Here is a 17,650-nt window from a genome sequence, read left to right as displayed (position 1 = left end):
TAATCAAGAGGCGACATGTGGATTTTTGGATAAAAAGGACAAAATTACCTCGGGGCACACCAGGTTTCCTACGCGCGAGCAGCGGGCAAGCATCCCTCAACCAAGCCAAAAGTGCCCAAAATAGGTAACAAATTCAAAATTATTTCATCCATCCTCATCTTATATTTCCTACAAGGTATTTACTCCATAACCTTCAAAACATTCCATATAAATTGAGTTAATTGGCAATTAATGGATTTATTACCTAATTAATCCATTAATTGCCCAATAACTCACCCATTACACCCCAAAAAACACCCAAAGGCCAGCCACTCTCTCTCCCAAAGAGGGCCGGCCATGCTTTATAAATTGGACCCCATTTTCTCTAAGAAGGGAGGTTACATACTCTTGCAAAACTCCCAAAAACTCTCCAAACACTTTTCTCTCTAAATTCTAACTTTGGCATCGGAGGTTTGTCCTTCAACTTTAACCCAATTGTAGAAATGGTTCTTCCAATCTAACTCATTATGATGGAATTGTAACGGAGTTAACAAAAATGATCATAGCTACATGTTTTGATGATTTAAGGGACCAATGGTAATGGATTTTTAGTCAAGGGACCATTGCTCTAATTGGATTAAAGTTGAAGGATCAATGCTACAATTTTCTCAATTTAGAAAGAAAAAAAAAAACAGTTGATCCCTCTTATACTTTTCTTTGAAAATGAATTAGTTTGGAAAATGCACCGACTTCGTACAATGCGAAAAGGAGGAGGAACATGGTAGCATTTTTGCTCACTACCATAAACTATTGTGTATACTCATTATAGACCTAATCATCTTTCACGTAACTTTGGTTAATTTTTTTTAAAATTGAAAAAGTAACATTTAATATGAAAATGAACTAAAGTTAAGTAAAATGACACTTGTTAGATGATTAAGTGTATGATGAGTATACAACATAGTTTTTGATGATGAGCAAAAACACTCCCGGGCAACGTGCACGTTCCCAACTTTGAATTATTTGTTGGTGGGCGGAAAATTTACTTGAGATGGGTATGCTTTGCATTTGTCAAGCATAACTCTGTATCTAGTCCCTCCCAACTTTCAAAGTTAGAAAAGTATATGCTACTCGTCTTCTCTAAAACCTTTGACAAGCCAAGATCATTGCAACCACACATTAGGGGCATTCATACTCCAACGTAGACTCTCAATACTTCTTGGGAGCTGGGTGGTCACTTTCTCTCGTAGACAAAACCAAGGGGAAGATATGTAGATTGGGCCCAAGAAACAATCTGCTTCAGCTAAGTGACGACCATTTCCTTCGTGGTTTTTGAAATAACTGGACGACAGAATTTGTGTAAATGTGTTTATAAACAAGAGTAAACTACAAATCTCTCTCTGAACTTTGACCTAACTTTCGATTTACTCCCTAAACTTTTAAATTGGAAAATCAAGGACTTAAACTAATTTTATTGGTAAATTTCCCCCAACCGTTAGTTTTTCATTCATTCCATCTAAATTTCTGTTAAATGAAAACATGAGCACAACATGTGAAGGTAGTTTGGTCACTTCGTTCTTTAAAATAATTGAAAACCCTAGATTTCTAAAATGTTGACCCGTAAAAATCTGTGTGATTCTATAACTTTTGTGTCTGAAGATCTAGCGAAATGACTTTTTTGTTCTCAAAGGAAAGTCACGTGGTATGCACGTAGAATTAACGTTAATTTGAATGAAATCTATAAAAAAAACTAGCGGTAGGGGGAAAATTGGCAAAAAAGAAAATAGTTTAAGTCCTTAATTTTCCAATTTAAAAATTTAGGGGATAAATTAAACGTTAAATGAAAGTTCAGGAGGAAAATCAGCAGTTTACGTTTATAAACAAACAATAACCCATGTACACATATCGTTCCTTCCCCACCATCCTTACGATATGCCCTCCATCTTTACGATATGCCCTCTACTTCCAATTTTCCATCATTATTTTCGGATTATCTTAGCTTGCATTTCACAAAGGAGGTTAAATACAAGTTGTGCGATCCATACACCTCTTTTTACCTTCAACACACTCCTCTTAATTTCCGGTTATAGGAGCGAATGAATTGAAGATCAAAGTCTAAAAATTAATGGAGAAAAGTGTTGTTTACAAATTGGATTGAATATATAGTTTTGGGAGTTAGGAGACACTACAAGGAAAAACATCCTGGCAACGAAAAGTCTCACGAAACAATCATGTAAACCATTGTACCTACTCGGAGCTGAAACTTTATTCGACTACGGCCAATATTTCACTCTCTTTGCAGAACCAATGCCTCCCAAGTCCCATCTACTCCCAAATCCACCTGAATCCAAATTTTAAAGAAAATGTCAATTCATTGTGTAAGCATCAATATGCAGCCATTACATGGATCACAGTAGAACATTTCCACAACAGACTTCAGTTTACATGGAGTATATTCTGTCTCTACTCCGTTCCATATTTTACAGTCGGTCGTTATTGGCGTACACAGCAAGGTGTGGCGATTTTGTGTCAGCTGTTCTCATCACTAAAACTGTGCATGTTCAAGACCGGTCACAAGATAGGTTGTGACTGTATCACAGACCCTCTGGATTGAAATGGTTATCCATTAGACCTAGAAACTAAAGACACCTGAGCTTTACCTAGAAAACTAATGAAAGAAAGGTGGCCCGGCGACATAGGTGTGGAGGGGGAGAGGGAAATTGAAAACCACTAATAATGCTAGGACAGCCAGGATTAGGTTAACAGTGTCATGGAATAAAGTCACAGGAAAACCAAAAGATAAGCAGAATAACTCATACAAAATGGAGGAAGTCCATTCCTTAATGTTTCTTTTAGAATCTTAAGATCAGGACTGTGATAATTTTCAACATGAACTTATTCCATTTACCTCATATGCATTTATGTCCGAAAAAAGAACCTGCAAAATGAACAAGCATTTCCGTTATGATGACATGTTAAGAACATCTCCAATGGTTTGGCTAAAAGCCAAATATTTTAGCCCAGAAAATTTAGCTTTTAGCCTAGAAACAACTTTTCTGCTCCAACCATTATAGCCTAAAATTTTAGCCTAGGATCATTAAAGAATGAACTTAGGCTATTTTTTTGTTAAATTAATTTTTTTTAAATAAATATGTAGACTATCGTAAATTAATTTTATGAATATTTTAATCTAAACAAATTTAAATTCCGATAAATATTGAGTGGAGTCCACTCCGATTTCTAGGCTAAATTTTAGGGGGAATTTGGCATTGGTTTAGCATTTAGCATTTAGCCCAAATTTTCCCCTTGGGTTGGAGTGGGTTTGGGGGGAAATTTTGGGGGGTAATTTGGCTTTTAGCTCACCATTGGAGTTGGTCTAAGCATCTAACTCGCTACTTCGGGATAAAAGTTTAAAAAAGTTTTAAACAATAGACAACTTTAGTTGGTCAGAAACTTATTGCTTAGTTTAAAAAAGCAACACTAGTTCACACCAGAAAAGTGTGATCATTATTTGGGAACGTTTTAATTACTCACCTTCTTTCCAGCCTTCACTTCCCCAACGTCAGCACCAACAGAAAGAATCTGAGAATAACAATGCTTGTTCAATTATCCTGAGGTTCAACTTCTTACTTCAAAATAAAGAACTAGAACCATACAAAAAAGAAAGAGTAGGCACACTTCTCCCATAAGATAGCGTTCAAATTTAACAGCTGACTTGGGCAGCAAAACTCCTCCAGCTGATTTCTGTGGCATAGCGTTTTATCGTAAGCCAGTGTCCTCTCGCACACAAGGTATGTACATAACTACACATATTTTTTTCCATTTGATATAATAACAAAAAAGGAAAAGTAAACAATGAAGTCCGTTTTAAAACCAACTGCTTTCAAAGCAATGAAATGTCAGCAATTAACATGAAATCTGTTTGAGGTATTCTATGAGACAAACATGCTAAATGCTAACCAAAAAGTGAAGGAAAAAAAATCAGGCAATACATACCATTTTCATTTTGAAAGCATCTCATGCGAACTTGGCTTTTAAACCTGATCGAGTTCAAGATTGTTAGTATAGTTTGCACTTTGTAACCCTACTGAAGGTTTACTCCCGGTCGATATCAAGATCCTCGATCAAGTTCGACACCTATTATCAAACTACTTGAATTTGAACATCGAGGAGTCACACGTAAAAAAGAATACACTGAGCCCAAGTGTCACTAGTATGAATCAACCTAACACAATCCGACACAAATCCTGCCAGAATATAAAATTAAGACAGGGCTTAATTAGGAAATACCATTCCATAAAAAATTATTGCTTCACTGAAAAATCTTTTGATTAAAGTTAGAAAGAACTACGAGACTGCAATGAAGAATTATACTATAAATATGTCTTCAAGCCATGAAAACCCATTCAAAACTCTACTGCTATCGCACTGTATTCCCAATGAATTATAAAAAACCCTACGACCAGGTACCATTCCACTGTCAAGTTTCCTCCAATGGCACTCTTCCCATTTCCCAGGCCCTCATACAATAGCTTAACTTCATAGAAAATTTCTACATAGAACATACATAAGGATAACATACAATAACCATGATAACATGGGATCGATTATATCTACACTATATAACAAAATGTGTTATTGAATGCATCATGGTATAACATCACAACGATATGATAAGTTGGAGGATACCGTAGAGATGATATACAAATATAATCATCTTTTTATGATTTTTAGGGTGATCTTCACCACATAAAGATGAAATGAACTAACAAAACATACATATTTATATTTAAAGGAAATGATTCATTTATATACATTTCAAAGAAAAAAAAAAATCCAAATGGTCAGAAACTGTCGTAGGAATTATGCGATTGGTAGCAGCACATTAAGCCATTTGACAATGTTACGGATCTTCACAACTATCACAGTCCAAAAGCTCAAATGCTCAACTAAATAACCATTGCCACAGATATTTTGGATTCGGACTAATAAAAAATAATCGCATAAAGTTGCCACTCCATACTTTCAACCACAAACCAGAGGGAGCTCCTCGAGACGAATTAGCAGTGTGTCAGCTTGCGGAACCAACTGACACCCACAAATCACCACCACATAAATTAAAAACTCCGATAATGCAATTCGTCACCAAAATAAAATAAGACATCAAACATTAAAATGTGCAGAGCCCCGAAAAACCTTGGTGGGTTCCCATTTCGTGGCAATTGCGTTGACTCTCAATTGTTCCTTCGCAGACTTGAGCGAAACTCATTTCACAATTCATTAAAATTAACCACATTTCATAAAAAGATTAAAAAAAAAATGGTACAGAAATTTAAGAAAGATACAAGAAACAAAGAAAAGGGTTTGGAAGGGAGGTAAATTCAACACACCTGCGAGTAGCTTCTGGCTGTTGGACAGAGAAGCAGTGTTGGGTTTGGACGGCAAGGGGGTTGGTAGTGTGACGAAAGTGCAAGCCATGGCAGAGCTCTAACAAAGGTAAAGGGGTTTTAGAGGAGCTGCGGAGAGAGAGAGTGAAGAAATGTTGGGGTTGGAAGAAGTGGCGGAGATATATTAAACCCTGGTGCCTGGTGGTGTGAGATAAGGAGAGAGTCGCTGAACCGGCAGAGTTCTAGATGTTTCTTGAAGGTGAACCCGGATAGCGGGTTAGGAGTGCCATTAGAATTAAAAACACCAGCAAGACTTTTGTAGCATTCAAGGGACCGTCAGACGTATATGGTTTTATTTATGTTGTGCGGTTTCTCAGAATTTTTGTAATTTGAGAATGTCTGGTGAAGAATAATGACGTTGACATTATTAGAATTTCTTATCCTGATTGGTTTTTTCTAACGAGTTTTCTTGCTTTAGTTCCAAACAACTGCATCGAAACCTCAGTTCTATCCCGTCTTATCCCGTTCCGTCCGCGTATCAAACGGTACCATAACAACTGGTAATGGTTTCTGTATAACTTTGTGCAATTCAATTCATATCCCTTTATGTTATAGTGTTGAAAACACTATTGAGAGATTATACTTTAGTTTCTTTGCTCGTTGTAGATTTGCTACCTTTTTTCTTTCTTTTTTCCTTCATTTTTTTTTATTTTACTTTTTTCGTCTTTTCAGCTTTAGCTATTGTATCAAGAATGCTACTTTTTAGCTTAACTTCCAATTTGACCCCAAAAAAAGCTTAGTTGGCCTTAGCGAAAAAATAGAAATTAAGAAAAAACTTAGAGAACGATAGGCGTTATGCGTGTCCATAAAATAACGATAATGAGTATCTTGTTTTCCAGGTGCATGGTCAAGCAGTGGTTGATATACGTAACAATACTATTAAAACTATCACTGTAACCTTACATACGTAACAATTATGTTTTAATTGTATCCATTATACCAATAGGTTGCCGTTAAAGTTTCTTATTAATGCAAAAAGCATCTCATTGCTCGATCTCCAGTTCTATGCATATCATGTGCATGTATTGTACATATGAATTGCATGTGGTGTGCATATAGTGTATATGGTGGTGAATTCACAAGTGATGACGTCATTTTTCTGATTACGAAGAGAGAGATGTGAGCTCTGGGTTTTTGGGTTAGCTATGTATGTAAGGAACTTTCCAACACTAGGAACTTTTGCATCAGTGAAGCATCAGTGTACCAAATATCTGCTTAATTTTCCAAAATTTATAAGATTAAATAATTTAAATTCAACTGAGACATCAATGGTAGGATCTTCTCAAGTAAAATTGAGCATTCATTTTGTATTTTGTTTTATTTTAGTTTTGTGCATGTAATTATTCCCGAAACTCAGGCCTGGTTTGGTACTGAGGTGATTCTGAAAAAAGCTAGTATCAAAAAAAGCTAGAAGCTGTTTTTGCGTTTGGTAAACATTCAGCTTCAGCTTTTTTTCACAGTTTTGGGTGAAAAAAAGCCAAAAACAAGAAGCTGCAAAACCCAGCTTTGAAAAACTGGCTTTTTTTCACATCTGTTTTACATAAAAGTTTACCAAATACTATAATACTGCTTTTTTTTTTTTCAAAAGCACTTTTACAAAAAAGTTTACCAAACACTCTGCTGCTTTATTTCACAGCTGCTTATTCTCACAGCACAGCAGAAGCAGCTTTTTTTCAAAGCACAGCAATACCAAACCAGCCCTCAGTGAGTCGCCTGACCTTGCCATAGGCGAGTTTAGTAGTTTTGGTATTCATTTGGTGTAATCTGGCCGAGGTTTGTTGGATCTACTATTAAATGGTTCTTCGGGGTGATAAGGTGATTTAGAGCCGCGATGTCCTTCCCTATAGAGTCTACATAGAAGCATGGTGTTTTCATGTCCCACAATTAATTGGTTTTTAGAGTTTTGATCTATCATATGATCTTGTAGTACTGGATTCATTGGCCTCTACTCTGTGGTAGCTTCAGAATTTAAATCTTGGGAGTCTCAATGTTAAAGGTCCAAGATTTTTAGATAGAAAACATAGCTTGAAGTTGTAAACAAATTTCAGTTTATTCACGGAGACATTTCTGTGAACACTTGGTGGTCTTGTTCTCGTCAAGCGAACCATATTGCGCATATGTCAATGGATATTGACATTTGTCGAAACAATCTGATGAGTGTTGTTGAGAGCATTTGTCGAGTGTTGTCTACGCAACCTGCCGAATGCTACCAGGATATGCTAGCATGCATTAAATCAAACACTTAGTGGAACAAAAGGTCCTCGTAAAAAATATTCGGAGGGTCCTCGAAGACCAACCTTTACATGCTTATTTCCCGGGCTCTAGGTGTTTCTAGGACCACCTTTGTCCCATAGTGCATCCACCCTTGCTTCTATTTATCCTTCGCCTCTTTCAATTTCTTACAACATTTGGAACTATATGTTATAATTTCATTTTTTTTAGGAAAATACACAAAAATGACCCATTTTCTTAATCTTAGGATAGAAATAGGATAAACTAGCCATCCACAAGCCACGCACACCATGCACAAAATCAAAATTACTAAAATAACCACATATAAATACTAAAAACCCTTAACTCATTGCATCACTTTTCTCATTTGGAAGAGGGATGTTGAGAGAGCTCTGTGAGCTCTTGGTTTCTGGGTTGAGCTCAGATCTCTGAGTTTGGATTTCGCAGAGAGGGAAGTCCAAAGAGAGGTGAGAAGTCTGAGCTGGGTTTTGGGTCGACATCATACTTCTGATTTCGAACAAAGAGATGCGAAAGAGAGGTGAGAAGAGTGAGTTCGGGGTTTTCAGGTTTGAGCTAAGACCTGTGAGCTATGTGTGTTATTCAACCAAACACAAAAAATTCTTCCATCCTTAAAGATAGGATGCTCATCCCATATTTTCTGTTTTAACCGGAAAGTTCCATTTTTTTCGACGACTCTTCGGCAGGCATAGTAAGGTAAGGTGTTTAGTTCGAAGTTTCTACATCAATGATTTATGGAATAAACGGGTTGTTTGTAAGATGAATTAATAGTTAGAAGTTAAATTAGGGTTTGTGTTTCATGTTGGGGCCTATGGGTTGTGGAATAAACTTTACTTTTTGACATGCTATAAAACTGGGATGGAACAATTTATGGTTTGAGTGTTCAATGTAGAAATTTGTGAAAATTTTTCCATAATGTGCACGTGATGTGCATATGGTGTGCATGGCTACATCTTAATATGAGAAGCGAGAATGTTCACTAGTTATGATGCACGTATGTTGTGCCCCAAAATTTAGCGAGTATAACCGCAATCTAGTCGGCCTCGGCAAAAAATAAAATAAAATAAAATAAATCTTAGAGAACGTTAAGGGCCATGCGTGTCCATGAAATAATAACCATGAGTATCACGTTTTCCACGTGCACGGTTAAGCGATGGTTGGTATACGTGACAAGACTTTTCAAATTGCCACTGTAACCTTATATATGTAACAATTATGTTTTAATTATATCCACTATAACAATAGGTTGCCGTTAAAGTTTTTTATTAATGTGAAAAGTAGCTCGTTGCTCGATCTCCAGTTCTGTGCATATCTTGTGCATGTACTGTACATATGATGTGCATGTGGTGTGTATGTAGTGTATATGGTGGGGACGTCACAAGTGACGACATCATTTCTCTGATTTCGAAGAGAAAGATGTGAGCTCTGGGTTTTTGGGTTGGCTCAGATCTATTAGCATGTTATGTGCATGTCGTGTGCATATTGTGTGCATGTCACTGGAAAGAGATGATTTTTAATGGGATTTCCAAAATCTATGTTTGGGCCAAAGATTTGTATACAGATCTTTAAGGGCCTGTTTAGTACCCTATTTGAAAATTTTTATCATTTCTCAAAACATTTCTTGAAAACAATATTCTTTAAGATTCAAAAACTTGATTGGTTTGCAATTTAAAATTTTTAAATCTTAACACTTAAATTAGACAAAGAGATCTAAAAAGAGGGGGCCGTAAGAGAGAGAGAGAAAGAGGAGAAATAAGGAAAGAAAGTAAGAGATGATTGAAGGAAAGAGAAAGAAGAGAGAGGATCGAACGAGATAGAGAGGAAGAGGGGTGAAAGAAATAACCGAGAGAATGAAGAGAACGGATTAGATGAGAGACGAAAAAGGAGTGAGAGAAATATCTCTCCTAATGTGTTGATGGAGATGGGAGTATAGGAGTGCTTCTCCCCACCAATCCAAAGTTGGTTCGACTTCGTTCTCTCTTATACCGTATACGGCAGGTTGGACAAATTTTTTATTCTTTTGTATGGATAGTTAGGCACTTATGCCCCTTTGAAAAGCGAGACTAAGAATAGAGTACTCTAATAATGACTGTCATATAATCATGCCAATATATGGTGGCAAAGAGACAGTGTTAATTATTATTAAATAAATATTAAATTATGCGAGATTAACTTTTCAGTGAAAGTCACAATGTGCAAAGCATCCATCGTTAAATCTGAATGAGCGAACCAACAGTTTCGAAACCCCGCCTGCCCCTCTATAAAAAAGGATAAAAATACACCTAAACAGTGGGAAAGAAAAGCAAACCCCTAAAAAGGGGCACTATTATAAGTCGCATTTGATTTGATGAGCCCTTTTCTTTGAAAATTTCTGAAGCTTTTTACATAGTGGGGAAATTAGATTGTTGGTCGAATCTTGCTTGGACGTGTACTCCAAGCTTGTGCGTTTAAGCAACACTGGCAGGCCAGTGATACTAAACCGATGCGAAGCTATGTACGTAAGGAACTTTCCAACACTAGAAGAGACAATTAACAGTACTTGACCCAAGAAAATGAAGTCTAAGCCTCTACTTTCTCCATCCTTGAAAAATATCACCAATTGACCAAAAAGGAAAAAAAAATGAAAATATCATTATCAATGCGAAAGTTGGGGGTGTAGCTTCGGACTGACCAAGATGGAAAGTAACAGCCCCTGGACTTTTGCATCAGTGAAGCATCGGTGTACCAAATATCGGCTTAATTTTCCAAAATTTATAAGATTAAATAATTTAAATTCAACTGAGACATCAATGGGAGGACCTTCTCGAGTAAAATTGATCGAGCATTCTTTTTGAATTTTGTTTTATTTTAGTTTTGTGCATGTAATTATTCCAGACACTCAGTGAGTTGCCAGACCTTGCCATAGGCAGTTTTGTAGTTTTGGGATTCATTTGGTGTAATCTGGCCGAGGTTTGTTGGATCTACTATTAAATGGTTCTTCAGGGTCATAAGGTGATTTGGAGCCGCGATGTCCCCTACAAAGTCTACATAGAAGCATGGTGTTTTCATGTCCTACAATTAATTGGTTTTGAGAGCTTTGATCTATCACATGATCTTGTAGTACTAGATTCATTGGCCTCTACTCCGTGGCAGATTCAAAATTTAAACCTTGGGTTATCTATGCAATATGCCGAGTGCTACCAGGATATGCATTAAATCAAACACTTAGTTGGAACAAAAGGTCCCCATAAAAACATTCAGAGGGTCCTCAAAGACCTTTACATGCTTATTTCCCAGGCTCTAGGTGGTCATGGGACCATGTTTGTCCCATAGTGCATCCGCCCTTGCTTCTACTTATCCTTCGCCTCTTTCAATTTCTTACAACATTTGGAACTATATGTTATAATTTCATTTTTTTTAGGAAAATACACAAAAATGAGCCATTTTCTTAATCTTGGGATAGAAATAGGATAAACTGGCCATCCACAAGCCACGCACACTATGCACGAAATCAAAATTACTAAAATACCCACATATAAACACTAAAAACCCTTAACGCATTGCATCACTTTTCTCATTTGGAAGAGGGATGTTGGGAGAGCTTTGTGAGCTCTTGGTTTCTGGGTTGAGCTCAGATCTCTGAGTTCGGATTTTGAAGAGAGGGAAGTCCAAAGAGAGGTGAGAAGTCTGAGTTGGGTTTTGGGTTGACATCATATTTCTGATTTCGAACAAAGAGATGCAAAAGAGAGGTGAGAAGAGTGAGATGAGGGTTTTCAGGTTTAAGCTTAGACCTGTGAGCTATATGTGTTATTCAACCAAACACAACAAACTCTTCCATCCTTAAAGATAGGACGTTTATCCCATATTTTCTGTTTTAACCGAAAAGTTCCATTTTTTTCGACGATTCTTGGGCAGGCATAGTAGGTAAGGTGTTTAGTTCCAAGTTTCTACATCAATAATTTATGGAATAAATGGGTTGTTTGTAAGATGTATTAATACTTAGAAGTTAAATTAGGGTTTGTGTTTCATGTTGGGGCCTATGGGTTGTGGAATAAACTTTACTTTTTGACATGCTACAAAACTGGGATGGAACAATTTATGGTTCGAAATTGTTCAATGTAGAAATTTGTGAAATTTTTTCCATAATATGCTTGTGATGTGCTTATGGTGTGCATGGCTACATCTTAATAGGAGAAGCGGGCATGTTCACTAGTTATGATGCACGTATGTTGTGCCCCGAAATTTAGCGAGTATGACCACAACCTAGTTGGCCTTGGCGAAAAACAAAATTAAAAGAAAAATCTTAGAGAACGTTAAGGGTCATGTGTGTTCATGAAATAACGACAACAAGTATCACGTTTTCCACGTGCATGGTTAAGTGATGGTTGGTATACGTAACAAGACTTTTCAAACTGCCACTGTAACCTTATATATGTAACAATTGTGTTTTAATTGTATCCACTATACCAATAGGTTGCCATTAAAGTTTTTTTATTAATGCGAAAAGTAGCTCGTTGCTCGATCTCCAGTTCTGTGCATATCTTGTGCATGTACTGTGCATATGATATGCATATGGTGTGTATATAGTTATAAGGTGGGGACATCACAGGTGACAACATCATTGCTCTAATTTCGAAGAGACAAATGTAAGCTCTGAGTTTTTGGGTTGGCTCAGATCTATTAGCATGTTATGTGCATGTCGTGTGCATATTGTGTGCATGTCACTGGAAAGAGATGATTTTTAATGGGATTTCCAGAATCTATGTTTAAGCCAAAGATTTGTATACAGATCTTTAAAGGCTTGTTTAGTATCCTATTTGAATTTTTTATCATTTCTCGAAACATTTCTTATGAACATTTCTTGAAAACAATTTTCTTTAAGATTCAAAAACTTGATTGGTTTGCAGTTTAACATGTTTAAATCTTACCACTTAAACTAGAGAAAGAGATCTAAAAAGAGGGGGTCGCAAGAGAGAGAAAAAGAGGAGAAATAAGGAAAGAAAGTAAGAGATGATTGAAGGAAAAAGAAAGAAGAGAGAGGATCGAACGAGATAGAGAGGAAGATGAGTGAGAGAAATAACCGAGAGAATGAAGATAGCGGATTGGAGGAGTGACGAAAAAGGTAAAAACAAAATGAGGAGAGAAAGAAGAAAAGAGAGATAGATTTGGAGTGAGAGGGGAGGAGTGAGAGAAAAGAAAAGAGTGAGTTTAAGTTTAAAAACTCTAAAAACTCACTTTTTATGTTTTTAGAGAATATACTGTATTTTTGAGTTAGTCTTGAGTTCAGTTTTTGAAAATATTCTTACCAAATAAGTTTTTAAGGCCTAAAACTTGAAAATTGTTTTTGAGTTTAAAAAGTTGGATTCAAGTAGAATACCAAATAGGCCATAAGGGATTTCCATAATCTAGGCTCCCACGTATCCCCCAATGCTGTTAATTGCATGATGCACGTCCACAACAAAACTGACGTCGTTGCACGTATTGATACAGATAACAAATTTGGGATTTGCTTCAAACTTAGAGGGAGACGACGTTCATTGGCGAAAAAGAGAGAGAGAGAGAGATAGAGAGAGAGAGAGAGAGAGAGAGAGAGAGAAAGATTGCAGCATAAAAAAATGGTGTTTTTAGTTTTTCATAACGGATTTTCTTCAACATCTAAAAATTTTTAGGCTACAAATTGGTTTTGACCCAGATGGGTTTTGAATGGGATTTCGAATTTGGGGAAGAAGATGATGATTTGAGGAAGAAATCCCCAATCTCCAACTACAAGCACAGTAATGTGTTCATTTCCCAAAAGGCCAACAGCAAACACAAACAATCTCCAAATAAATCATTAAAGGGACCTTTTTTTTTCTTGCATTCATACTAGTTTCAACAAATTTTTATTGCAAAATTATCACTTCCAACCAAGGCATATATAATCAAAATCAAATCTTCCAACTGGATTTCCATTATCTTTCACTAATCTAAGAACAACCAATAAATATCAATTTTAGAGAGAGAGGGGAAGGGAGGTAGAGAGTATAGAGATTAGAGAGAGAGAAATCAGAAAATTGGAAGAAATAAACCAGTTATATACGAGGACAATTACGTCATTTTAAGGTGTAGGAAAAATCCTATTATTGTCCTATTATTGTGCATGGTGTGTGCATGCCGTATGCATATTCGAAAAATCATATTTTTGCCCCAATATTAAGAAAATGGGTCATTTTTGTCTGTTTTCCTTTTTTTTTTTTTTTAAATTTGCAAGTACCCTCCTATTAGGCTCAATGTTTTTCATTTATATTAAATCTTGCATTCCCCTTTTTTATGAAGGCCTTTTAGCCAAAATGGTCTTTGAGATTTGCATAACACATCACTTTAGTCCCTGAGATTAAAAATCAATAGAAATGGTTCCTGAGAGTATCCACCATCCATTATTTTGGTCCTTCTAAAAGTTGGGGTAATTTTCAAAGCTTCGTAACTCAATCGTTCTTAACCAAATTCAACCCATAATATATCAAAATGAAAATAGGAAAGTGTAGAACAAGATTATACCTATTTGGAAGCCTAGTGGTTGCCAAAGATGACCAGAAAATAGCCTGAAAGGTGACTGGTCTGCGGGAAAACTGGAAAACTTGTCGGAAACTGGGTAAACTTTAAACGTTCATAACTTCTTCAATACTCAACAAAATTGAGTGATTCAAAAACAAAAATCATACTTCATGATGAGACGAAGACAATGGTACCTTTCTAGATGGCTAAATCGCCATGGTTTAGCCGAAAAACAGCTCGAAATTGATTATCTTGGTCTTGAGTTGGCCACTGTCGAGCCATTTTTCGGCCAAACCACGACGAATTAGCCATCGAGAAATGTACCATTGTCTTTGTCTTATTGATAAGTATAATTTTCCTTTTTCAATCACTCAATTTCGTCGAGTATTGAAGAAGTTATGAACGTTTAAAGTTTACCCAACTTCTGGCGAGTTTTCCAATTTTCCCACAGACCAATCGCCTTTCAAGCTATTTTCCGACGATTGGGCTTCCAAATAGGTATAATCTTGTTCTACACTTTCCTATCTTCATTTTTATATTATGGGTCGAATTTGGTTAAGAAACGATTGAGTTACAAAGCTTTGAAAATTGTCCAAACTTTCGGCCAAGAGCTTCGGGACACTTAACGGAGTTTTTAACGGAATGACCAAAATAATGGATGGTGGACAATCTTAGGAACCATTTATATTGATTTTCAATCTCAAGGACCAAAGTGATGTGTTATGCAAATCTCAGGGACCATTTTGGCTAAGAAACCTTTTATGAATGAAATATGTTTTATTCTCATTCAAAAAAGATTCAAGCAACTGCACCTAGCACGATAATTTTTATGAAACGTTGTTTGGGCCTAGAATACTGATCTGGACCAAGTTGTTAGAAGTCGTCCAGAGAGGAGAATGATGTGGGTTTCAACCCAGTAATGCTAGACTGGTACAATGGTCAAGTCCTAGTTGAAGAAGGATTGCTTGAAAGATCAGGATTATGTTTGGATTGGAGTCTGGGTGATCAGCGTGAATGATCAAGATCGTTGACTATCATAATTGGTTTTGGGTGAGACTTGAATTGATTAAAAAATAAGTCTATTTTCAAAGTCCTAGTTTGAGTTGCGGTGATATAGTTTTGGTGGGAACATGATTTTCTGAAGGAGAACTGTGTAAATAAGAGTACTGGCAACATGAAAATGATCTTTAACTCAACACACAAGTTAACGGTCTACGCAAAGCCATTTCAATCATTTTTTAGTGAAAACTAACTTTCTTACTAAATTTCAGCATAAATTTGGACTAGATAGACGAGTTTTGCTTGGCAGCCGACGGACGACGACCAATTGGATAAACGGGGTTTTCATAAGCAACCAGTGAATGCAATTGACCGGACATACGGGGTTGGAGCTGTAGAGTCAATTTTCCTTAGAGTCTTTACCGACTAGATAAACAAAAATTCTCATTAATTCTGTGGCTAGTTATTTATACCAAGTTTCAGACGGCGAAGTGTCTATGATTTGGAAATGTGCATGTGAGGTGTTTTACAAGATAATATACCCTAAAACCAATCATGAGATAATATTTTATGAAATTTCACATATTAAACTAATCTAAAAGCTAAGGGCAAAGATTATTATTTAAAGTCATCTCATTGAATGTTATACGCTTAAACCATAAACCCAAGAAATATGTAATTGAGATTACTTTGATTTATGTGATTGAGATTACTTTCTTTGATATGACAAGCGATGTGTTATGAATTTGATAACTATTAAGATAGTACCATATGTATGTAGTGCCATTGCTCTATAAGTTATGAATTTGTCATGTGAATTTGATTACTTACACTTTCCTATATCTCTCCTCATGTGTTGATGGAGATGGGAGTATAGGAGTGCATCTCCCCACCAATCCAGAGTTGGTTTGACCTCGTTCTCTCTTATGCCATATACGGCCGGTTGGACAAATTTTTTTATTGGTTTTTATGTATAGTTAGGCACTTATACCCTTTTGCCAAGTGAGAATAACAATAGAGTACTCTAATAATGACTGTCAAATTATCGTCCCAATAGATGGTGGCAAAGAGATAGTGTTAGTTATTATTATATAAATACTAAATTATGCGAGATTAGCTTTTCAATGAAAGTCACAATGTGCAATATGCCACTGTTAAATCTGAAGAAGCGAAACAACGCTTTCGAAAACACCCCTGCCCCCTATAAAAATGATAAAAATACAGGAAACTAATGAAAATGATTTGAAAACTTTGAGTTTTAACGATAAAGACAAAATAAATGGTAAATTGAATAATACCATGATTGACTTTTTAGTGTAAAAATATGATTTTTCGTTAAAGTGAACAGTACCGACAGCTAAACAGTGGGATAGAAAAGCAAACCCCTAAAAAGGGGCACTACTGTAAACCGCATTTCTTTTTGAAAATTTGTGAGGCTTTTAAATAGTGGGGAAATTAGATTGTTGATTTGGAATCTTGCTTGAACGTGTATTCCAAGCTTGTGCGTCTAAGAAACACTAGTAGGCCAATGACAATAGACCGATGCGAAGCTATATGTAAGGAACTTACCAACACTAGGAGCGACAATTAACAGTACTTGACCCAAGAAAACGAAGTCTAAGTCTACGCCTCTACTTTCTCCATCCTTAAAACTTGATCCAAAATATTTTGACATTTATTAAGGCAAATTTCCAGTATCTAATTTCAACTTACTTATAGGGTAACACTACGACAAATTAACTTAATGTATTGAAGAGTGGTGGCAATTTTATATGATTATTGTCAGATAAAATATTTTCAACAACATGTTTAAATAGTGTTGGATAACAAAGCACTGCTAGCGCTTATATTAAACATTAGAAATAGTTGTTGGATATATCCGACATTAGTTCACTACTTTTCGATAAGAATAATGAAGCGGACCGTTAACTCGACCAGATTTATTTTTTAAATGCATTAGTTCGAACAATGGCAGTTTTTCGAAGTTTATTGCTTTGGGGATCAATGATCCTCAAAATCTTCCTCAAAATCTTCCTTTGAGGAAGGATTGGCACTTTATTACGGAAGATGAAAAAGAAGCTTTGTGGAGTAAAATAAAGGTATATGTTTTCTTTTTCTTACAAATAGTATAATTAGTAAAACATTGTAAACATAAATAACCAACTTTTTTTTTTTTTTTTTAATTTTATATAGGTTACTATTATTTTTCAAGAAGAAGATTTGTATAAAGTGCCCTTGATTGCAATATGACTTGCTACTACGGATCATGCATATAAAAACATCGGAATAGTTTAAAGGTTAAATATTTTAACAAAGAGTAGGAGAGTAGCGTTTACAAACTCCTCCTAATTATTAGTTTTCTTTAATATTATTAATTCAATTATTAGTTTTGTTGGCAATTATGTCACTTCTCTTATCCGTCATTGCAGTCATTTTCTGTCAGATTTTACTTAATATTCAAC

At 35.9% G+C, this 17,650-nt stretch overlaps 1 protein-coding gene across 1 annotated transcript; it reads right to left on the bottom strand.

The window, feature by feature from the left end:
• Positions 1-2,080: 2,080 nt before the first annotated feature.
• On the bottom strand, positions 2,081-5,457 carry LOC108868153 (10 kDa chaperonin 1, chloroplastic-like). The gene is made up of 7 exons (XM_048591711.1): positions 5,370-5,457; positions 5,176-5,243; positions 5,017-5,067; positions 3,658-3,723; positions 3,514-3,561; positions 2,888-2,917; positions 2,081-2,320 (listed from the first exon to the last, which is right to left on the bottom strand). Exons 1-7 carry the CDS (start codon positions 5,455-5,457, stop codon positions 2,267-2,269), a joined length of 405 nt encoding a protein of 134 aa, XP_048447668.1. The 3' UTR covers positions 2,081-2,266.
• Positions 5,458-17,650: the final 12,193 nt, after the last annotated feature.

This window comes from the organism of the source record quoted next, unplaced genomic scaffold (genome assembly GCF_019419815.1).
Source record: "Pyrus x bretschneideri cultivar Hongxiangsu unplaced genomic scaffold, Pyrus_bretschneideri_v1 Contig35, whole genome shotgun sequence".
NCBI classification, from domain to species: Eukaryota; Viridiplantae; Streptophyta; class Magnoliopsida; order Rosales; family Rosaceae; genus Pyrus; species Pyrus x bretschneideri.
This window is presented reverse-complemented; position numbering and strand designations above follow the sequence as displayed.

What these genes read in the sequence shown, in the direction of transcription:
- LOC108868153 (XM_048591711.1), bottom strand. Translation starts at nt 5,457, where the DNA reads ATGGCTTGCACTTTCGTCACACTACCAACCCCCTTGCCGTCCAAACCC. An exon ending in CAGCCAGAAGCTACTCGCAG is followed by an intron (nt 5,244 to 5,369) that starts GTGTGTTGAATT and finishes TTGTGAAATGAG; the next exon opens with TTTCGCTCAAGTCTGCGAAG. An exon ending in CGAAATGGGAACCCACCAAG is followed by an intron (nt 5,068 to 5,175) that starts GTTTTTCGGGGC and finishes TGTGGGTGTCAG; the next exon opens with TTGGTTCCGCAAGCTGACAC.